The sequence below is a fragment of the Carettochelys insculpta genome, chromosome 29 (assembly GCF_033958435.1).
Source record: "Carettochelys insculpta isolate YL-2023 chromosome 29, ASM3395843v1, whole genome shotgun sequence".
Classification (NCBI taxonomy): Eukaryota; Metazoa; Chordata; order Testudines; family Carettochelyidae; genus Carettochelys; species Carettochelys insculpta.
Window position 1 is genome coordinate 14983405 of NC_134165.1, and position 21040 is coordinate 15004444.

The window sequence follows — 21040 nt, forward strand, 5'->3', positions numbered from 1 at the left end:
CCATGCGCCGCACGGCCCGGGCCCTGGCGCTGGCTCGGGCAGGGGCAGGTCGCGGCTACTGACGGCCCGGGTCTGCCGGCTGCTGGTGCGTTCCCCGGCGGGCCTGGGGCTCTGCGGCCGTGGCAGCGAAACCGGCGGGCGGCAGCGCCCGAGGCCCCACGGCGCTGGGAAGACAAACGTGTGACTGAATCCCCCCCGCGTGCCCCACTGCTGGGGGAGGTCACGCCAGGAAAGGGGTGGGGCTATGCAAATGAGCCCCCTTCTTAGCCGGGCTGCGGGGTGCCGGGGGCCTCCGCTTTCGGGCCAGGCTGGGCGATGCAGGCGCGCGGGCACGTGGTGGCCATCTGGGTTCTTCTGGCTGCAGCAGCAGCAGCTCCGCGCAGTGAGTAGGGGCCCGATCCTGGGGCTCAGCAGGGACGGGGCGGGGTCTCTGGGGTCCCATCTGAGCCACCCCCAGCCAAGCGGGGCCGAGCCCTCCTGCGTGACACGTCGCAGGGGATCCCCTAAGGTCTGGGGACCCCTCATCCGCCCGGGGGGAAGCGTTTCTCTGCAGGCTCTAACCCTTGGGGTCGCCTGGGGCGTGCAGCTGCCATGTGCTAGACTGGGGTCACCCGCCCGCCCCAGGAGTGACATCCACTGCCCCGCCGGCTGCCGGCTGGAAGATGGGCTGCTACGCAAATGGCCCTGGTGAGTTAACGTCACCTAATTAACCGCCCCGACCTGCGCCCCCCTGGGCTGGCAGAGCCCTGCGGGGGGCGCTTTGGGGTGCGGAGAGGCTAAAGGTGGGTGTTCAATGGCTGGGGGGGCGGTCGGCCACATTGCTATAAAATTGCCGCAGAGTGCGGGGGCCCCCGGGGCTCCCGGCTGGAAGGTGCCCCCCTCCGACCTGCCCGCCTGTCCCCCGCGGAGGAGCTGGACGGACGGAGTCCCCACGCTGGGTCGGATCCTCCGGGTGCAGGGCAGGAGCAGACACAGTGCTGCCCCCGGGGCCTCCAGGGCTATCTGAGGCCCTCCCTGCCCTGCCCCACCCCCCGGCCCCGGGCCCTCAGCTTGGCTGCGCAGGGCGACCCGGAGACCCGCCCGCGAGATCCGCCAACTGCTCTGGGGGTCTAAGCGACCTCCCGCGGGGGGCGGGGGCTCCCGACGCGGCGGCTTTCCCGCACTGCGCCCGGCTGCGGGCGCGCGGGGGCTCATCCCCCCGCCCCCCATGCTGGGGGCCTCCTGGCTGCTGCGGTTGCTCCGTTGTGCCCGGGATGAACAGGGGCGGCAGCTGCCGGGGGATACTCGTACAGCTCCGCGCACTGCCCCGCTGCGGGGTTTCTCCTCCCCCCAGCCCTGCCCCACGCCTACAGCGGCCTTTCTCCCCCTACCCCTGCAGCCCCCCAGCCCCAACGAACACCGCACCCGCAGCCAGGGCGCGCAGGGCCCGGACTCCTCGCCGCGGGCTCCCAAGGGGCTGGTTCGCTGAGGGTCAGCGGGGTCTCTGCCGTCCCCCGGGGCTGTCTGCAGTGGGGTGCGGGGGGAGCTGCAAGTCGGAGCCTCTTCCCTGCACCAGGCCGGGGCACTGGCGACTTACAGCAGAGAAACTGGGGCGCGGCCCGAGCTGGAGACGTGACCAGGAGTCCCGGCCCCTGTTCTGACCCACTCGGCCCCCTCCTCGCACAGGCGAGTCCTGACTCCCAGCCCCCACAGCGAACCAGCCCCTTGGGAGCCCCTGGCCAGGGGTCCAGGCCCCGTCCGCCCGGGAGCCCCCCCTCCACCCACCAGCTGTGATGGAGGGGCGGCTCCCCCAGCCCCCCACCAGGGAGGCTGCCTGGGCGGAGGCGGGGGCCATCGGGGGTGCGTTAACCCCGCGCTGGAGACTCAGCTGAGAATCACATGCAGGGGCTCGGGAGGATTTAAGGCCCATGTGACGGGCTCTGCCGGGAGCCCCCGAGCTGGTTGGCAGGTCACATGCTGCCCGCGCAGCGTGGGGCTGGGGGGCAGGGCCAGGCCGCCACAGCTGGGGACAGAGCCCCATGGAGCAGGGCCAGGTGGAGGCCGGGGCTTTGGGGCAGCCACCCTCCTCCGGGCGGTAACCCCCCGCCACCCCCCATGGATCTCAGAGCACCTGGCTCAGCTTGCACCAGCCACCCCAGTGCTGGGCCGGGAACCGAGGCGTCCTGCCCCTCCCCCCTTGACCCACTAGACACCGCCCTCCCCAGTGCTGGGCCTGGAACCCAGGCGTCCTGCCCCTCCCCCCTTGACCCACGAGACACCACCCTTCCCAGTGCTGGGCCTGGAACCCAGGCGTCCTGCCCCTCCCCCCTTGACCCACTAGACACCGCCCTCCCCAGTGCTGGGCCTGGAACCCAGGCGTCCTGCCCCTCCCCCCTTGACCCACGAGACACCACCCTTCCCAGTGCTGGGCCTGGAACCCAGGCGTCCTGCCCCTCCCCCCTTGACCCACTAGACACCGCCCTCCCCAGTGCTGGGCCTGGAACCCAGGCGTCCTGCCCCTCCCCCCTTGACCCACGAGACACCACCCTTCCCAGTGCTGGGCCTGGAACCCAGGCGTCCTGCCCCTCCCCCCTTGACCCACTAGACACCGCCCTCCCCAGTGCTGGGCCTGGAACCCAGGCGTCCTGCCCCTCCCCCCTTGACCCACGAGACACCACCCTCCCCAGTGCTGGGCCCAGAACCCAGGCATCCGATGGGGCAGCCCCCAGCCCAGCCCTCCCAGCTGTGGGAGGGCAGGGCCTGATTCTGGCAGCAGGGCTCAGGGGCTGGACCCCTTCTCTCGCCAGGGCCCCGCTGCAGAAGGCAGGGGAGCGACAGATGGAGTCAGGCCTGGACTGCCCAGCTGGACCCCCGGCTGCAGGAGGGCTGGAGAGGTAGGGGCTGGCCCGGCTGCTCGGAGCCCCCCGCTGTGGCCCGCGGGCTACGGGTCGGACACGGGGACATTGGCTGCCTTCTCTCTTCCTCCAGGTGGCCCTGTGACCTTTGACATCAGCAACGACGCCCCCACCCTGATGGGGGCCAGGGCCTCCTTCTCCATTGCCCTGCGCTTCCCCGGCCCCCAGACCGCGCTGCCCCACGGGCGCCTGGGGCATGGCCACAACTGCCCCGGGAACGGTGAGACCCCCTGCTGGGCCCTGCGTGTCCATTGGGCGCCCACCTGGGCAGAACCTGCACTGACAGCCCTGGCAACCCCGCCCAAGGCAGGGCTGGGACTAGGATCCCTGCTCCCCCATGCTCCAACCACTGGACGCTACTCCCCTGCCAGAGCTGGGATAGAACCCAGGAGTCCGGGCTCCCAGACCCACCCCCCAGCGCTGGCCCTCAGGGTGACCCCAGCTGTGCTGTGCTAACTTCTCCCTCCCCCCACCCAGGTACCCATGTGCGACAGGGCGACGGCCTCTTCCCTGACGGGCAGCTGGAGGAGGGCCCCGACGGCCTCTTCCCCGATGGGCAGCTGGACGAGGGCCCCGACGGCGTCTTCCCCAATGGGCAGCTGCACGAGGGCCCTGACGGCGTCTTCCCCGACGGGCAGCTGGACGAGGGCCCCGACGGCCTCTTCCCTGACGGGCAGCTGGACGAGGGCCCCGACGGCGTCTTCCCCGATGGGCAGCTGCACGAGGGCCCTGATGGCGTCTTCCCCTATGGGCAGCCCTTCCCCCCCAGCGCCCGTGGCAAGTTCGTCTACGTGTGGCAGACGTGGGGTGAGAACCGTCTTCCTGCCCCACCTCCTGCCCTTCCACCCGCCCAGCCCATGTCTCCGGTCTGCCCCCTCCGAGCACCTGGCACAGACGGGGCATAGGGCAGGGCTGGCCCCTAGCACTGCACAGGCAGGGTTAGGCCCTCTGCCCCCCGGCCCCCACAATAACCCTTGGCCCCAAACAAGCTTTTTCCAGTGGCAGATCCTTGCGTTGGACCAGGTGGGGAAACTGAGGCACAGAACGAGGTGGGGGCCCCCCCCGTCACGCTCACGGGCAGAGCTGGGAGCAGAACCCAGGAGTCCAGGCTCCCAGAAACGCCCCCCCAGCCCCACTGCAGGACCCTTGCCAGCAAGACCGGAAGCCTGGGTGTGCATCCCCCTGACCTGTCCCCCCCCTCCCCCCCCGCACAGGGCAGTACTGGCAAATGGTGGATGGCCCCTCCTCGCAGCTGACGGTGGAGACGGCCGGCGTCCCCCTGGGCTCCTACACCATGGACGTGAGCGTCTATCGCTACCGTGGACGGTGCAAGTTCGTCCCCATTGGCAGGGCCACCTCCCAGTTCAGCATCACGGGTGAGGCCAGGGGGGGAGGTTGGGCGGGGGCCTGGGCTCCATCCAGCCCCTGTGGCCACAGGCCCACGCCATGGCACTTGGGGGCTCGGTCACCCCGCCACAGTGCTGCTCCCTGGGCAGCTCAGGGGCCTGGGGTGACGGGAGAGGCAGATGAGCTCCGGATCTGGGCCAGGGCCTGAGCAGGGGGTGGGAAGCCATGTCTGCGGGGGCCCTAGCGCCAGGGCCTGGAGCCTCCCTGCCCCCCAGACCAGGTGCCCTTCGCGGTGGACGTCGCGCAGGTGCTGGACGTGGACGGGGGCGACCGGCGCTTCGTGCAGAACCGGGCCGTGGCCTTCACCGTGCGGCTGCACGACCCCAGCCGCTACCTGCAGGGCGCCGACGTGTCCTACACCTGGGACTTCGGGGACCAGAGCGGCACCCTGATCTCCCGCGCCAGCACCGTCACCCACACCTACCTGCAGGCTGGCCCCGTCCAGCCCCGCATGGTGCTGCAGGCGGCCATCCCCATGGCCTGCAGCAGCCCCTCGCCAGCCCCCGTGGTGGGCCCCACGGTGGCTCCCAGCCCCTCGGGGCCACCCACCTCTGCCTTGGGACCGGCCAGCGTGACTCCCAGCCGGGTGCAGAGCACGGGTAAGTAGCTGCCCCATCCCCTGGGCCGGCTGCAGGCGCCACCCGCCCCGGCTGCAGCGCTCACTCTCTGCCTGCAGTGCCCACGGCCACGGCCCCGCCAGCCACAGCCAGCAGCCAGTGGCCAGCAGCCTCCACCCAGCCCAGCACCACGGCCCTGCCCAGTGCTGCCACCCCTGCCGCTGCCGCCGCCTCAGCTTCCACCGCTGGGGCACTCGCCTCCGTGGTCACTGGGGGTGCCGCTGGCTCAGACCTGGCTGTGGCTTCTGCCGATCCGCTGCTCTCGGCCACTGCAGCCTCCGTGGCCAACCTGCCGGCCGCCTCCTCCCCGCCGCCTGCAGCCTCCGTGGCCAACCTGCCGGCCGCCTCCTCCCCGCCGCCTGCAGCCTCCGTGGCCAACCTGCCGGCCGCCTCCTCCCCGCCGCCTGCAGCCTCCGTGGCCAACCTGCCGGCCGCCTCCTCCCCGCCGCCTGCAGCCTCCGTGGCCAACCTGCCGGCCGCCTCCTCCCCGCCGCCTGCAGCCTCCGTGGCCAACCTGCTGGCCGCCTCCTCCCCGTCGCCTGCAGCCTCCGTGGCCAACCCGCCTGCCGCCTCCTCCCCTCCGTCTGCAGCCTCCGTGGCCAACCTGCCTGCAGCCTCCGTGGCCAGCCCCCCAGCCAGCGTGGCAGGAACGGTGGCCAGTGCAAGCTTGGCAGCAGCAGGTGAGCACTGGCGGTGCATGGGAGTGTCCCGGGGGGGCTGCTGGGACAGCCCCTGCTCCCCAATACTTCCTGGGGCCTGGCTGGAGCAGGGTCTCTGCCCCCACTGCCTGGAAACTGAGGCTGGTCCAAGCCCTGCTGGAGACAGGCCAGGCTGCAGCTCTGGGCACCGTGGGGCTTGGGGGCAGCGCTGTGCCGGGGGGTCAGGCCTGCATGGGGCAGGGAGGCTGGTGGGGGCTCATCCCTCTGAGCCTCGCGTCTCTCATCAGACCCTTCTGCCAGCACCACGGCGCCCACTGCTGCTGAGGACCCCGCCCTGGAGGCGCTGGTGCTGGCCAAGCGCCAGGCACCCGCCGGCTGCCTCCTGTACCGCTACGGCAGCTTCGCGACGGAGCTGGAGATCGTCCGTGAGTGGGGGCTGCCGGTGACCTGGCCTCTAACGCACCCCAAACCCCGGCCCCGGCCAGCCCAGAGCCCCCAGCCGTGGGGCCGGCCCTGGGGGGACGCCATTCCGTACAGCGCTGGCTGGGCTGTGGGGTCCAGGGTCACTGGGGTCTCTGCCCAGGTGTGCCCCCAGTGGGGGCCTGTCCCATTCTCCCTCCTGGGGCTGGGAGTGGGGGCCCAGCTCAGGCCCCCCCGATGCTCCCACTCATCCACCGGCTGCCCAGCAGCATGGGGGCGCTGGCCTGTGCCCGGGGCCTGGCTGGGCCCAGCGCCACGCCACTCTGACGCCCACCCGTTGCAGAGGGGATCGAGAACGTGGCCATCGTCCAGGTGATGCCGCTGGCCCCGGTGGCTGGCGAGAACGCCGTGGAGCTCACCGTGACCTGCCAGGGGAGGTAGGCGCCACGGGGGGCCGGGGGCTGCTCATCATGCCAGGACCTGGAGCCCAGCCCACCGGGGCACTGGGGAGATCCCCCAGGCCAGGCCCCCACCCCCCAGCGCTGGGAGGGCCAGTCCCGCTGGAGCCTGGCTCCCCATGGCAGCTGGCCCAGGCTCCCGCCCACCTGTGCCCCTGCCCCGCAGCCTGCCGCAGGAGGTCTGCACCACGGTCTCGGACCCCGCCTGCCTTGTGGCCCAGCAGCGTGTCTGCAGCCCAGTGGCACCGGCGCCAGCCTGCCAGCTGCTGCTGCGCCAGGCCTTCAACCAGAGCGGCAGCTACTGCCTCAACGTCTCGCTGGCCAACAGTGCTGGCCTGGCCATGGCCAGCACCCGCATTAGCATCCCTGGTGAGGGGGCACCGGGGGGGCTGCATAGGGCCAGGGTGCTGGGGGCAGAGGGGGGGCTGTGTGGTGTTGGGGGGGGGCTGCATAGGGCCAGGGTGCTGGGGGCAGGGGGGGCTGTGTGGTGTGTGGGGGGGCTGCAGAGGGCCAGGGTGCCGGGGGCTGTGGGGGGACTGTGTGGTGTGGGGTGGGGGGCTGCATAGGGCCAGGGTGCCTGGGTGGGGGGATCTGCATGGTGGGGGGAAGGGGGCCGGGCCTGGCCTGGCCTGGCCTGGGGGATGGGTCGACCCCACCTTGGCCGTTCCCAGGGCTTGACTTTAGCCCCAGAGCTGTGGGGAGTTCAGGGCCAGCCCCATGCAGAGATGGGCTGGCCCCACCCTGCCTGGCCCTGAGCACCCAGGGGCTGAGCCCAGGTCACCGTGTCTGTGCCCTGCAGGTGTGGATCAAGCCCCGGCCAGGCTCACCCTTGTCGCGGGGCTCGTGCTGGGGGTTGTGGCCTTGGGGGCCATGGCCTACGCCTACAGGTGAGACCTGCCCCTGCCCACAAGCCGTTGCACCCCCCCACCCCCCTGCACTGCCTGGCCCAGCCAGCCCCAGCGCTGTGCTCTGCTCTCTGGCGTATGGCTGGCTGGGTCCCTGTTGGGCCAGGCACAGCCCCAGCCCCTGGCCCTGGCCCGAGGGCTTCCCCGCTGCACAGGGCTCCTGGTTGGGCCTGGGGAAACTGAGGCACACTCCCCAGCTCCTTACGGGGCGGGTCCCCTCTCCGGAGCCAGCCCCACGGGGGAGGGGAGGGGCAGCCCTGGTGGGGTATTGACGTCCTCCCTCCCCTTTGCCCCCAGCAGGCGTATGAAGCGCTGTGCCCCATGGGCAGGGCCCGCCCCCCACCGGCTGCCTGGCCGCGCCATCCTGCACCGCTTCCTGCGCCGGGCCTTCGGCTCCAGCCCCCCCAGCGAGAGCAGCCCCCTGCTTGGCAGCAACGTGGTGTAGGGCCAGGCACTGCCCAGCCCAGCCTGCCCTGGCCCCCTCCTGTGACCTGGGGACTGGCACAGCCCCTCCCGCCACACAGCACCGAGGAGGCCTCCCCGGCCCCATCCAGCACCCACAGGCGAGGGCTACCGGGCCCCATTGTTACCAGTGATTAAACCGTCAGTGGCCTGCCTGCGTCTGCCTGGTCTGTCCCTGCGGGGGGTGAGGGGAGGCCTGTCGGGGGGCTGGGCCCAGGCACGTGCCCCACCCCCACCCCCCGCCACCATAGGTTGTGCTTGGCCCCGGGAAAGCAGAGTGGGGAGGGAGGGGGGGACCCAGGTGTCCTGCAATCGGGTGCAGACCCCGAGACCAGCTCCTCCAGGAGACCCTGCCCAGCCCGGTGCTGCATCCACCTCCAGCCAACCCCCATGCTGCGGCTGGCATGGGGGGGCTGTGCCCCCAGAGCAGAGAGCAGGGAGGGGGCCGAACAAACACTCCAACCTTTATTGGTACAATGAGGCACTTGAACTCCAGGGGCAATAAATAGGGGGGGGGCTGGAATGTGGGGTGCGCAGAGCCCCCTGCGCAGGGTCGGGCCCCGGGGGCAGCCAGCTGGGGAGGAAGCCGACAGGCCCCGCTTGCAGCCCTGGGCGGCCCTGGCTGGCAGGGCCCTGGTGGACGCAGCTGAAGGGCCCTGGTCACTGCCCCAGTGCTGCACGGGGGCCATATAGGGTGGCCAGGCTGCAGCAGGGGAAGCAGGGCTCCTGGGCCCCACAGGGGCTTCCCTAGGGCTCAGGGGGCCCCTTCTTGAGGCCGAAGAAGCTGGAGGAGCGGGGGGGCGGGGCCATGAGCACGGGCGCCTGGTTCTTGTGGGTGATTCGGATCTGCAAGAGAGCAGAGGAGGTGCTGGGGGGGCGTCCTCCCCCTCCCCTTCCCCTCCCCCACACACCCAGCTGGTGCCCTGTGAATGGCTGGCTCTGGGGGAGCCCTGCCAGCCTCCATGGCCCTGCCAGCCCCCCCCGCCCCACAGCCCTGTCTGCCCCATCCCCATTCTGCCAGCTTAAAAGGACCATGCAGAGCTGGGCACCAGAGCTGACTGCCCTGCCCCCCCCACGCCAGGTGGTGCCAGCTTTCTCCAGTGAGGCATCCCATGGGGCTGGGCGGCTGGCTCTGGGGAGGGACGGCTGCGGCTCCTTACCGTGCAGGGTGGCTGCATCCAAGGCTCACCGTCAATCTGCATGGGCAGGCGCCTCCGGGTCCTGTGGGCAGCCAGGTGTCAGAGGGCGGCACACCTGGGCCCTGAGGCTCCCCCCACATGAGCTCCCCTCCCCGCCCCTAGCTCCCCCCCAACTTGAGCTTCCCCGCTGCCCGAACTCCTCCCCCCGCCCCCGCTGTCCCCAGCACTCACCGCAGTGTGATCTCCGCGCTCTGGGCCAGCCGCTTGCCAGCGCTCTTCAGCCCAGTGTAGATCTGCCCCATCTCAAAGACGCCCTCCAGACCCACCACCTCCAGCCGCTGATCGCTCAGATCTGGGGGGTATCCGTGGGGGGTGGGGCTAGTGGAGAGTGGTCCCCACCCCAGGGGCCCCGAGGACTGGGAGGGAGAGCCCCAGTCTCCCCAGCTGGGCCCTGGCTCTGGGGAACTCCCACAGCCCCAAACACACTCCTGCACCCTACGGCTCCAGCTGTGGGGTGGGGCCCTGGCAAAGCAGAGAGTTTGGGGGGGGGAGCCTGGGTGATGGCCCTGTGTTGGCCTGACACCTGCCTAGGCCCCACCCACACCTATGACACGGCCCCGCCTCTGCTCCATGGGAGCCCTGCCCTGCCCAGGATATGGCCCCGCCTCTGCTCCAAGGAGGCCCCACCCACACCTAGGACACGGCCCACCTCTGCTCCATGGGAGCCCCGCCCACACCTAGGACATGGCCCCGCCTCTGCTCCATGGGGGCCCCGCCCACACCTAGGACATGGCCCCGCCTCTGCTCCATGGGGGGGGGCCCCACCCCCACCCCCACCCCAAGCTTGACCCCTGGCTCAGAACCCCACCTTGCACGCAGATCTTGAGCGCCTCAGGGTCGGTGACGGCCTGGGGCTGGCTCCCGTAGGCCACTTTCCGGGCCTCACCCAGCGGCTTCTTGGTCTCACCCCAGAGGTTGGAGCCCCCATGCATGCTGGGGATGTTGAGGACGGCCACCCCTGAGAGGGCGTCGCTCAGGTCCAGGGCCTGCCCACAGCACTGGGGGCAGAGGCTGAGTTACAAGTGGGGCCTCCTAAGCCTGCCCCCAACCCAGAGCGACCCAGGGGGCTCCCAGTGCAGGCAATAGAGGGCAGCAGCCAGGAAATGTGTGTGCCAGCCTCTGCCAGGAGGGGGCGCTGGGGCGGGGGGGAAGCCCAGGGTCTGGCAGCAGGGGGTGCTGGGGAATCCCAAGCTCTGCCAGCCGGGGGTGCGGGGGGGATCCCAGCCGCTGCCAGCAGGGGGCGATGGGAGGGAGATCCCAGGCTCTGCCAGCAGGGGGCACAGGAGGGGGGATCCCAGGCTCTGCCAGCAGGGGGCACAGGAGGGGGGATCCCAGGCTCTGCCAGCAGGGGGTGATGGGAGGGAGATCCCAGGCTCTGCCAGCAGGGGGCACAGGAGGGGGGATCCCAGGCTCTGCATCCCAGGCTCTGCCAGCAGGGGGCGCTGCGAGCTTGGGGGGGCTGGTGGGGGGGGTCCTGGCCCCTCACCTCAATGGTCAGATATTCCTTTAGCTTCTTGCAGGTGGCGAAGATGGTCTCGGACGTGGCAAATTCCAGATACCAGAGTTTGTTCTTCATCCTGCCAGGGAAGCAGAGCCCTGGAGCCGGCTGGGACCAGCACAACCCAGACCCACTCCCCGCCCCCATGTCCCTGCCCCCCTCTGCCCCCCGCCCCCCACTCCCACATGGGGCAACACCATGAATCATCCACCCTGGGGCCCCCGGCTGCTCAGAGCTGCCCCACGCCCCGGCCAAGAGCCAGACCGGACACAAGGCCCCTCCTCCCCTATGGGGCCCTGGAACCCCCTATTCCGCCGCCCAGCCCCTGCTACCCCCCACTCTGCCCCCTACCCACCTGCTGTTGAATTTCTCAGGGTACTTCTCCCGCATGAGGTGGAAGCGGTGAGCGATGGAGGCGTCCTGGAGGGAGACACACTCAGAGCCCCCCAGCAGTTCCCAGTCTGGCCACACGGGAGCCCCCCAGCCCCGCTCCCCTCCACCCAGTGCCACAGCCCCCCTGCGGTTTCCTTCCCTCCCCCCAACATCCCGCCCCCACCACCAGGCCCAGCCCCCCAACTGTTCCCTCCCCCACAACACACCTGCCCCCCCACAGGCCCAGCCCCCGGCTGTACCACGCCAATGGAGAAGTAGTTGTTGATGATCTCATAGGGGACGGGGTCCCCCTCCTCCGCAGGGTTCTCGGGGGTCACCTGCACCAGCCATCGGTCCAGGTGCAGGACACTGCTGCTCTCAATGTCCTTCAGGATCTTCCCCAGGTTCTCCCCGTCGTAGCCTGGGGGAGGGCATCAGGGGGCTGAGCCAGGCAGCCCCCAGGACCGTCGGCACCCCCAAGGGGGGAACCTGCCTGGACGGCCCTGCGGGATCAGGCTGGGCCAGCCCCACTGAGGGGTCAGGGATCACTCACCTCCTCCCCAGCGCAGGCACCGCGCCAGGTCGTTGCCCGTGCCCAGGGGCAGCACGGCCACTGGGGGGCGCCGGGGCAGGTTGGCTTTGTCTGCAAGGACAGGGCAGTCAGGGGGTGAGTCCCCCTCGGCGCCAGCAGGGGGCGCTGCCGAGCCCTCACCCCCAGGGGCTCCAGCCCCCTGTGGCTTCCACCCACCGATGGCATCCAAGATCCAGCCCACAGTGCCGTCCCCACCACACACCAGGATCCGGAAATCTGGCACGTCCCGGAAAAAGGTCAGCCTGCGAAGAGAGACAGAGCTGAGCCCGCGCCAGGGCTGGGATCCCCTCAGTTCCTGGCCAGATCCTCTCCCGACCCACAGCCCTGCCGGTGCCCCCCACTCCCGACCCGCAACCTCATCCCCCAGCCCTGCCGGTGCCCCCACTCCCGACCCGCAACCTCATCCCCCAGCCCTGCCGGTGCCCCCAACTCCCGACCCGCAACCTCATCCTCCAGCCCTGCCGGTGCCCCCAACTCCCGACCCGCAACTTCATCCCCCAGCCCTGCCGGTGCCCCCCACTCCCGACCCGCAACCTCATCCCCCAGCCCTGCCGGTGCCCCCCACTCCCGACCCGCAACCTCATCCCCCAGCCCTGCCGGTGCCCCCAACTCCCGACCCGCAACCTCATCCCCCAGCCCTGCCGGTGCCCCCACTCCCGACCCGCAACCTCATCCCCCAGCCCTGCCGGTGCCCCCCACTCCCGACCCACAGCCCTGTCCCCCAGTCTTGCTGGTGCTCCCAACTCCTCTGGTGCCCTTCCCCACAGCCCACAGCTCGGCAGGCCAGGGCGCCCCACGCCCCTGGTCCCACTGTTGCGCTGTGGTTCTGCAGTGGGGCTGCAAGCCCAGCAGGGCCCCTGAGCTCTCACTCACCCAGGGACTGGGCCTCCCTTCATCAGGTTGTAAACCTGCCGCGGGTTGAGGAGATACTGGAACTTCCGGAGCACCCTGGTCACGGGGGGAGGATGTCAGATGAGCTCCAGAGCCCACCCCATGCGGTGCTGGCGGCCGGGTCCCTTATCCCCGTGTGTAGCAAGGCCATGGCTGTCACTAGCCTGTCGCCTGGCACCCTGGGCACTAGCCCACCAAACCCCCCACCTGTCCTGCAAGGGGGGAAACTGAGGCACAGACAGGCAGCAAGATTTGCTCAAGGTCACACAGCAAGCTGGGAACAAAACCCAGGTGTCCGGGCTCCCAGCCCCCTCCTCTCCAATTCTCGCGCCTCACCCTGAAAGATAACCCAGGTGTCCGGGCTCCATGGACACGCCCTGCTGGGCCCCTCCTCTTACCTCTCGCCCTGTTTCCCGCCACTCTTGGGGTTAACGAAGACCAGGAGGGGGTGGGTGTCGGGCACAGGGACAATCTGCAGAGCCAGGCAAAGGGGAAATGAGAGGATGAGACATGAGCAAGTCGCATGTTCTGGCTGGAGCAAACTACGGCCAACCAAGCGTCTGCCGCTGCAGCACGGGGGAGCCGTGACTCGTGCTGGGGCAGGGGCACGTGAGGGAAAGTGTGCAAGGGAAGACGTGCGAGGGAAGGTGTGCGAGGGAAGGTGTGCACGTGTTCGTGTGAATGCCTGGTGCCAAGGGCATCAAGTGTCACCAGCCCCAAAACCAAAGAGGCCTTCAGCCCAGCCTGCTGCGGCCGAGCTGCAGGGCCACCTTTGGCCACTGGGGGAGCCACCCCCCATGAGCCACCTATGGACCAGTGGATGGGGAGCCCTGGGCCCAGCTGGCAGGGGCTGTGGGTTGTGGGGTGAGGGGCACTGCAGAGCTGCGGGAGCCCTGGGCCCGGCTGGCAGGGGCTGCGGGTCGGGGGTGAGGGGCACTGCAGAGCTGGGGGAGCCCTAGGGCCCAGCTGGCAGGGGCTGCAGGTTGGGGGTGAGGGGCACTGCAGAGCTGGGGGAGCCCTGGGTCCGGCTTCTCCCCCAGCACCCCTGGACCATCGGAGGTGACAGCGATTGGGTGGGTCTCTCAGGGCACTGGGCTCTTGCCGCCCATACTGGCCGCGTCCGGCGGGCACCGGCCCAGGAGCAGCGGAGCTGGGGGCCCACTCACCCGCAGCGCCTGCCCCTCCGGCGTGGTGCCGGGCTGCGGCGTCTCCTCCACGGGGGTCCCACCGCCGTTCTTCTGGCTGTTCTGCCTCTCCTGGAACCAGAGCCGGGCGTCACCGGGGGCAGGGCCCGCAGCCTGCAGGGTGGTGTGTGGCTCACGGGGCAGAGCCCAGGGGCACAGGGAGCCCCACCCCAGAGGCCTCGGGTCTCTCCCCAGTGTGGGGGGCTCCCCTCCCACAGGCCCTTCCCAGCGCACACGGCCCCTCGACGGGCTGGGGCTGGTGCATGTGCTGAGCCGGCCGCACTCACCAGGACGCCGGGGTAGATGGCTGCGGGGGGCAGGACGTGGTCCCGCAGGGCGCCGCAGTCGCAGGTGGGGGGCAGGCTGGGCTGGCACTCCTCGTGGATCTGGGGGAGACGGGGGTTAGCGCGGCTGATGCCCCAGCCCCTCCTCCCCCGCGCCCGGGGCCAGTCGCACCCACCTGCAGGTGGCACCAGGCGCAGTGCAGCCCCGTCAGGCTTTGGAAGCTCCTGATCTTCTTCTGACAGTGGTCGCACTTGCTGGCCTCGTAGCCGCCCTTCACCCACACGTGGCTCTGCGCCTGGGGGCGGGGCGGGGCGTCAGCACTGCCCCGCTGGGGCCCTGCTGGGCTGGGGGACAGGAGTGGGGTCGGGGGGCTCTGAGTCTGGACACCCGGGGTCACTCCTGGCTCTGTTCCCAGAGTCTGCCAGCCAGTCAGGGGCAACTCACTCCCTTCCCCCATGCCTCGGTTTCCCCTGTTGCACATGGGGGCTAGCGGGCACCTGGAGGGCACCGGGAGGGCCAGTGCAGGCCTCGGGGAACAGGGCCCCGGTGCCAGGATGGGGGAGATGGGCAGCCCCGGGGCCCTGCCCCACTCACACTGGTGTCTTTGCGGGACTTCGCGTAGGTGCTGATGCAGCTGGCGGGCGCCCGGCGGGCACAGCGCTCGTGAGCTGTGAACTTGCAGACTGGAGGCAGAAGAGGGCGCCAGAGCGGGTTAGTGACTGAGGGGAGGGGCCTGAGCTGGATGGGGCGGGGCTTAGCTCCTCTAGTCCCCCCCTTTCTCTCCCCTAAGAGTCCTGCTCAGTGATTCGCTGACCCACTCTAAGACCGACCAGCCAACCACAACAGACTGGAGACAGGATTGGGCCAGAGCCCCAGCCACTGGGCTGCCAGCCAGCCAATGGCTGTTTGAGCCCACATTGCACCACAGATGGGCTTGTGTTTCATTGGCTGATGAGAGGTGGGCGGAGCATTGCACTTCCCAGGGTTCCATTCATCCCTCTGTGACAGCTGGGGCTGGTCTCCACATCCCTGGCTGTGCCCCTCCAGGTGGAGCTGGGGGACCCCACCTGCCCCTCCCAGGGCTGGGGCCACTCACAGGTGCAGCAGAGGCCCTGCTTGCGCAGCCCCACCAGCAGCGTCTCGCACACGTTGCAATAGGCCGGCCGGTTGAAGTGCTTCAGACGCCACATGTGCTGCCCGTCGTCCTTCATGTTCTGGGGGCAGAGGGGAGTAAGGGCCGGCCGGTGCCCCCCAGCCGGAGCAGCGAGTCAGGGCTCACGGGGGGCGAACGCCCCCCTGCCCCCACTGCTCTCCAGCTGGCCCGTGGGGAGCCCCGTTACTGGGAGTGGAATTCCCACGCCCCCCCGCCCCCCTCCGCCGCGCTCACCACTTCCAGGCCCAGCAGCACCAGCAGGGGGATGGTGGTGACCCCCCCGCGCAGCCACTCAGCCAGCGACACCGTCCCGCTGCCGTCGTAGTCGATCTCTTTCATCATTTCCTGCAAGATCTGGGGCAGGGGCACGGCTGGCGTCTCCCAGGGGCAGGTGGCTTGGCCAGCCCCCCAGCCGCCCCCACCTCCCACAGCCGGCCCAAGGGTCTCCCCGTCCCCGCCAGGGCATGGGGCAGCCCCCCCCACTGCCCCCCAGCTCCATTGGCTGGTGCCTGCCCCAGCAGGAGGGGGCAGAGCCTGGGGAGCCCCTCCCCCCATGGCACCTGCAGGGGCGCCAGCCCCGACTCACAGGTTTGAGCTCCGAGACGTCCCAGTCCAGGTACTCGGCCACGCGCATCATCTGCGTGATGATCCGGTCCACCTCCTGGGGGAGCGCGGGTCAGTGGGGCAGGAGGGGGCAGGGCTGGGGGGGAGTGGGGCAGCGCACTCACCGAGCTGTCCAGCAGGCCGTTCCCATCCTTGTCGTACAGCTTAAAGGTGACTGGGGGGGGCAAGAGATGGAAGTCAGTGGGGGCGGGGTGGGGGGCCCGGCCCAGCCCCCAGGGCCATGCTGTCCACACAACACCCCCACCGCCCTCCACAGCCTCTCAGCCCCCACGAAACCATCCGACTCCCCCCAGGGGCTCCCCACCCCACCCCCGCTGCTCCCCAACTCACACTCCAGCTTGTCCTCGGGGCGCCCCCCTTCCAGCAGCGAGAAGTAGCAGGAGACGTCATTCACGCAGACCAGGCCGCTGGCTGCAAAGGGACAGAGCCCTGCTGAGCCCCACAGCACTGAGCCCCAGCTTACCCACCCTCCCGGCGCTGGGGGCCCCATGCACAGGCCCCATTGCCAGTCCAACTCTGGCCATTGCAGCGAGCTGCCTCCCCGCTCCTTGGGATCAGAACTGCGCTGCATATCATATCCCCCATACAGTCAGTATCCGACAGGGATTCTCCTGCAGCTCAGCCTGAGCTTGTGGGGCCAGTGTGCACCGTTACCTGGCGGGTCCCCTGGGTCCTGGCCGGCCGAGGTCTGAAAGGACAGGAAGAGGTGCTGGCAGAGTGTATCCGAGATCTCCTCCGTGTCCAGGTAGCTCTTCATAAACAGCTTGAAGCCCTCGAAGTCAATGCACTGGGGGACAGTTGGGGGATGGTTAGGGGGGCTTCGGTCCAGTGCAGAGCAGAGGGGCTCTGGGTCAGACTGGCCTCCCTGGGGCAATGTGGGGGGGCTCCAGGCAGACTCACATCTCCCTGCAGGTGCTGTGCCAAGGCGCCATCCCCATAGAACTGCCGCAGCACGTCCTGGACCTTCCTGCTGCTGTCTGTGGGGAGAGGTGGCGGGGGAGTCAGGATAAACCCCCCAGCTCAGCCCCCCCGTGCCCAGCCCTGCTGGGGGCTGCGGGTCTGTGTGAGCTCCGGGGGGCCCTGGTTAGCCCCTTCCCCTAGGTCAGGGAACCAGCTCCACCCGCACCTGCAGCAGCCCCAGGGCGAGGCTGCAGCGGGGGCCCTGTGGGGCTGGGTTAACCGAGCGACCCAGCACAGCTGCACCCCCGGCCCGACCCCTGCGCCCGCCCAGTTACTCACAGTCAATGAACTTCTGCAGATGTGCGAACTCCTCGGGGCTGAGCGTGGCCCAGTGCCTGGGCTCGGACATGGCGCGCGGGGGCTGGGCGGCGGCTGCGGGTGGGAGAGGTCGGGGTACCAGGAATCTGAGCTGGGGAACAGTGGGGAGCCACCAGGGAGAGGGAGTCCCTGGCCCCAGCCCCAGGCACCCCCAAGCGCCCCGCAGCCCGCCGGGCTCGCTGGCAGCCCAGGAGCTGGCACCCAGAGGGAGCAGCCGCCACCTCTCCCGACCCACTGCGGAGCCCCCCAGTGGGGCAGGCTCTTAAAGGGATATCACCCAATTACCAAGCGAGGCAGGTGGGCCTCCGGCCGAGACACAGGGGCACCACTTGCCCCAGAACAGCCCCATGACTGGCCCCAGAGCCGAGAGGGACTCGGGTGTGGCAGGGGCCCACGAGCACCACGGCAGCCAGGCACGGAGCCCCGGTGGCCGGCATGTCGGGCGCTCCGCAGGCGGCCCAGCACTGCTCCCTGTAATACTTCGTGGCGCTGAGTCGGGCTGTGGGGGGCCGTAGTTCTCCAATCACAGCTGTGAACTGAGGCCAGGGGTGGGACTTGGCGCCCGGCCAAGCTCCGCTCGGAGCAGGCAGTGGCACACAACGGGTTAACGGGGCACTTGGTGGAGCGTGAGGAGGGCTGGGTCCAGTGCAGCCCCATGGGGTCCCTGCTCCGGGACCCCCCCAGCCCAGTGCTCCCCCCAGCCAGCACCAGCCAGGTCCTACCCGAAGAGCCAGGAGTCTCAGCAGCCGGCACAGGGGGCCCAACGCCACCGGAACACAGGACTCACCAGTGCCAAGCCCACGGCCGAGCTGGGAATCGGCACCACCGCAGCCAGCCCGGGCCTGCTCCCAGCTCTGGGCCGTGGCCACCAGAGCCAGGCTGCCTGCACCCACCACGGGCGGCTTGACCCCCCGCCCTGCCTCGGTTTCCCCATTGGGAACAATCACGCGTCGAGCACTTGGAGAGCCTCCTGCTGAAGGGGAGCGAGGGGCTGTCAGCCCGGGGGGGCTCTGCTGCCCCGCCCCCACCCTTCCACGGCAGCAGCATGTTCCCAGCCGCCGCCCGCAGAGCCCAGCTCACTCCATTAGTGGGATCTGCTCGTGTGCGTAGGGAGCCAGGCGCGCCTGGGGCCCGGCTAAGTGCTCGAGGGCTCCGCCGGGAGCCACAGCCCAGGACGGGACGTGCTGCTCCCATTAACGCTAATGGGGCTGAGACCAGCTCGGCTGACCAGTGACGCAGCCCAGACAGCCCGTCGGTGAGCAATGCCGGCCCACACGGCGCCCCCACTGCCAACCTGCAGCCCCACCGGTGCCCCCACTCCTGACCCACAGCCCCCCCCACAGCCTTCCTGGTGCCCCCCACTGCCAACCTGCAGCCCCACCGATGCCCCCACTCCCGACCCACAGCCCCGCCCCCCAGCCTTCCTGGTGCCCCCCACTGCCAACCTGCAGCCCCACCGGTGCCCCCACTCCTGACCCACAGCCCCCCCCCCAGCCTTCCTGGTGCCCCCCACTGCCAACCTGCAGCCCCACCGGTGCCCCCACTCCTGACCCACAGCCCCCCCCACAGCCTTCCTGGTGCCCCCCACTGCCAACCTGCAGCCCCACCGGTGCCCCCACTCCTGACCCACAGCCCCCCCCACAGCCTTCCTGGTGCCCCCCACTGCCAACCTGCAGCCCCACCGATGCCCCCACTCCCGACCCACAGCCCCGCCCCCCAGCCTTCCTGGTGCCCCCCACTGCCAACCTGCAGCCCCACCGGTGCCCCCACTCCTGACCCACAGCCCCCCCCACAGCCTTCCTGGTGCCCCCCACTCCCGACCCGCACTCCCGTCTCCCAGCCCTGCCGGTGCCCCCACTCCCGACCCACAGCCCCCCCCCCAGCCTTCCTGGTGCCCCCCACTGCCAACCTGCAGCCCCGCCGATGCCCCCACTCCCGACCCACAGCCCCCCCCCCAGCCTTCCTGGTGCCCCCACTCCCAACGCACAGCCCCCCCCCAGCCTTCCTGGTGCCCCCCACTGCCAACCTGCAGCCCCGCCGATGCCCCCACTCCCGACCCACAGCCCCGCCCCCCAGCCTTCCTGGTGCCCCCCACTCCCGACCCGCACTGCCGTCCCCCAGCCCTGCCGGTGCCCCCACTCCCGACGCACAGCCCCGCCCCCCAGCCCTGCCGGTGCCCCCACTCCCGACGCACAGCCCCGCCCCCCAGCCTTCCTGGTGCCCCCACTCCCGACGCACAGCCCCGCCCCCCAGCCTTCCTGGTGCCCCCCACTGCCAACCTGCAGCCCCGCCGATGCCCCCACTCCCGACCCACAGCCCCACCCCCCAGCCTTCCTGGTGCCCCCACTCCCGACGCACAGCCCCGCCCCCCAGCCTTCCTGGTGCCCCCCACTCCCGACGCACAGCCCCACCCCCCAGCCTTCCTGGTGCCCCCACTCCCGACGCACAGCCCCGCCCCCCAGCCTTCCTGGTGCCCCCACTCCCGACGCACAGCCCCGCCCCCCAGCCTTTCTGGTGCCCCCCACTGCCGACCTGCAGCCCCGTCTCCCAGCCCTGCCGGTGCCCCCCACTCCCAACCCACAGCCCCGTCCCCCAGCCCTGTCGGTGCCCCCCACTCCCGACCCGCAGCCCCATCCCCCAGCCCTGCCGGTGCCCCCCACTACCTACCCACAGCCCTGTCCCCCAGCCCTGCCGGTGCCCCCCACTCCTGACCCACAGCCCCCCTGCTCCACTAACAGTCCCACAGGGTCTACAGAACAAGAGCAACTGAGGAACACGGCAGCATTAAGACCTGCACAGACAAGCTGGAGCAGACCTGTTCCCTCTGTCAGGCCGGGCTGTGGGCGACAGGGCTGGGACAGGAGGGGCTGTGGGTCAGGAGTTTGGGGCACTGGCAGAGCAGCCGGGAAAGGCACAGAACTGGGGGGCTCAGGACGGAGCTAACAGGAACCGAGGGGCCCTGCTCAGCTTGTTCCCACCTGGCAACACCTGAGCCAGCCCCCCCCACCCCCGCCAGCAGGAAATGGGGTGGGGGATGGGCCTAGGCAGCCTCCTCTGAGCTGCACTTGCAGGACAACGAAAACGCAGGAGGCCGGGGGCAGGACGCCTGGGTCCCAGCCCAGCCCTGGCAGGGGAGCGGGGGTGGGGCCGGGGGCAGGACGCCTGGGTCCCAGCCCAGCCCTGGCAGAGGAGCGGGGGTGGGGCCGGGGGCAGGACGCCTGGGTCCCAGCCCAGCCCTGGCAGAGGAGCGGGGGTGGGGCCGGGGGCAGGACGCCTGGGTCCCAGTCCAGCCCTGGCAGGGGAGCGGGGGTGGGGCCGGGGGCAGGACGCCTGGGTCCCAGCCCAGCCCTGGCAGAGGAGCGGGGGTGGGGCCGGGGGCAGGACGCCTGGGTCCCAGCCCAGCCCTGGCAGAGGAGCGGGGGTGGGGCCGGGGGCAGGACGCCTGGGTCCCAGTCCAGCCCTGGCAGAGGAGCGGGGGTGGGGCCGGGGGCAGGACGCCTGGGTCCCAGCCCAGCCCTGGCAGGGGAGCGGGGGTGGGGCCGGGGGCAGGACGCCTGGGTCCCAGTCCAGCCCTGGCAGAGGAGCGGGGGTGGGGCCGGGGGCAGGACGCCTGGGTCCCAGCCCAGCCCTGGCAGAGGAGCGGGGGTGGGGCCGGGGGCAGGACGCCTGGGTCCCAGCCCAGCCCTGGCAGAGGAGCGGGGGTGGGGCCGGGGGCAGGACGCCTGGGTCCCAGCCCAGCCCTGGCAGAGGAGCGGGGGTGGGGCCGGGGGCAGGACGCCTGGGTCCCAGCCCAGCCCTGGCAGAGGAGCGGGGGTGGGGCCGGGGGCAGGACGCCTGGGTCCCAGCCCAGCCCTGGCAGAGGAGCGGGGGTGGGGCCGGGGGCAGGACGCCTGGGTCCCAGTCCAGCCCTGGCAGAGGAGCGGGGGTGGGGCCGGGGGCAGGACGCCTGGGTCCCAGTCCAGCCCTGGCAGGGGAGCGGGGGTGGGGCCGGGGGCAGGACGCCTGGGTTCCAGCCCAGCCCTGGCAGGGGAGCAGGGCTGAGTGGTTAGCTCTGCCAAGCCTCCAGCCCAGCTGGCCCCGCCCCCGCTCCTCAGCACTGAGGCCAAGGCAGCCGGAGCTCTGCTGCTTCCCAGCTGCCCGGG

General features: G+C 70.9%; 2 protein-coding genes across 2 annotated transcripts; one reads left to right on the forward strand and one right to left on the reverse strand.

Annotated features, from left to right (window-relative positions):
• The first annotated feature begins 302 nt into the window (after positions 1 to 302).
• PMEL (premelanosome protein) lies at positions 303 to 7956 on the forward strand. The gene is made up of 14 exons (XM_074979908.1): positions 303 to 382; positions 2787 to 2873; positions 2968 to 3114; positions 3372 to 3408; positions 3607 to 3701; positions 4109 to 4270; positions 4517 to 4904; positions 4958 to 5175; positions 5311 to 5598; positions 5865 to 6002; positions 6341 to 6434; positions 6622 to 6824; positions 7255 to 7342; positions 7661 to 7956. Exons 1-14 carry the CDS (start codon positions 316 to 318, stop codon positions 7803 to 7805), a joined length of 2157 nt encoding a protein of 718 aa, XP_074836009.1. The 5' UTR covers positions 303 to 315; the 3' UTR covers positions 7806 to 7956.
• A 480-nt stretch (positions 7957 to 8436) lies between these two features.
• Positions 8437 to 18112, reverse strand: DGKA (diacylglycerol kinase alpha). The gene is made up of 23 exons (XM_074979889.1): positions 16860 to 18112; positions 16521 to 16597; positions 16275 to 16407; positions 15951 to 16031; positions 15725 to 15774; positions 15583 to 15657; positions 15231 to 15350; positions 14940 to 15057; positions 14438 to 14526; positions 14019 to 14138; positions 13846 to 13944; positions 13541 to 13630; positions 12773 to 12846; positions 12357 to 12431; positions 11640 to 11725; positions 11445 to 11534; positions 11152 to 11312; positions 10875 to 10939; positions 10508 to 10598; positions 9830 to 10019; positions 9193 to 9313; positions 8983 to 9043; positions 8437 to 8668 (listed from the first exon to the last, which is right to left on the reverse strand). The coding sequence occupies exons 1-23, from the start codon at positions 16927 to 16929 to the stop codon at positions 8570 to 8572; spliced, it is 2235 nt and encodes a 744-aa protein (XP_074835990.1). The 5' UTR covers positions 16930 to 18112; the 3' UTR covers positions 8437 to 8569.
• Between the last annotated feature and the right edge of the window lie 2928 nt (positions 18113 to 21040).

Excerpts from the sequence above, each read along its gene's own strand:
- DGKA (XM_074979889.1), bottom strand. The coding sequence starts at position 16,929 with ATGTCCGAGCCCAGGCACTGGGCCACGCTCAGCCCCGAGGAGTTCGCA. Across the intron at positions 11,726-12,356 it reads AAGGGAGGCCCAGTCCCTGG|GCTGACCTTTTTCCGGGACG; the intron begins GTGAGTGAGAGC and ends CTCTCTTCGCAG. Across the intron at positions 9,044-9,192 it reads AGCGCGGAGATCACACTGCG|GACCCGGAGGCGCCTGCCCA; the intron begins GTGAGTGCTGGG and ends GGCTGCCCACAG.
- PMEL (XM_074979908.1), top strand. The coding sequence starts at position 316 with ATGCAGGCGCGCGGGCACGTGGTGGCCATCTGGGTTCTTCTGGCTGCA. Across the intron at positions 3,409-3,606 it reads GGCGACGGCCTCTTCCCTGA|GCAGCTGCACGAGGGCCCTG; the intron begins CGGGCAGCTGGA and ends CTTCCCCGATGG. Across the intron at positions 7,343-7,660 it reads GCCATGGCCTACGCCTACAG|GCGTATGAAGCGCTGTGCCC; the intron begins GTGAGACCTGCC and ends TGCCCCCAGCAG.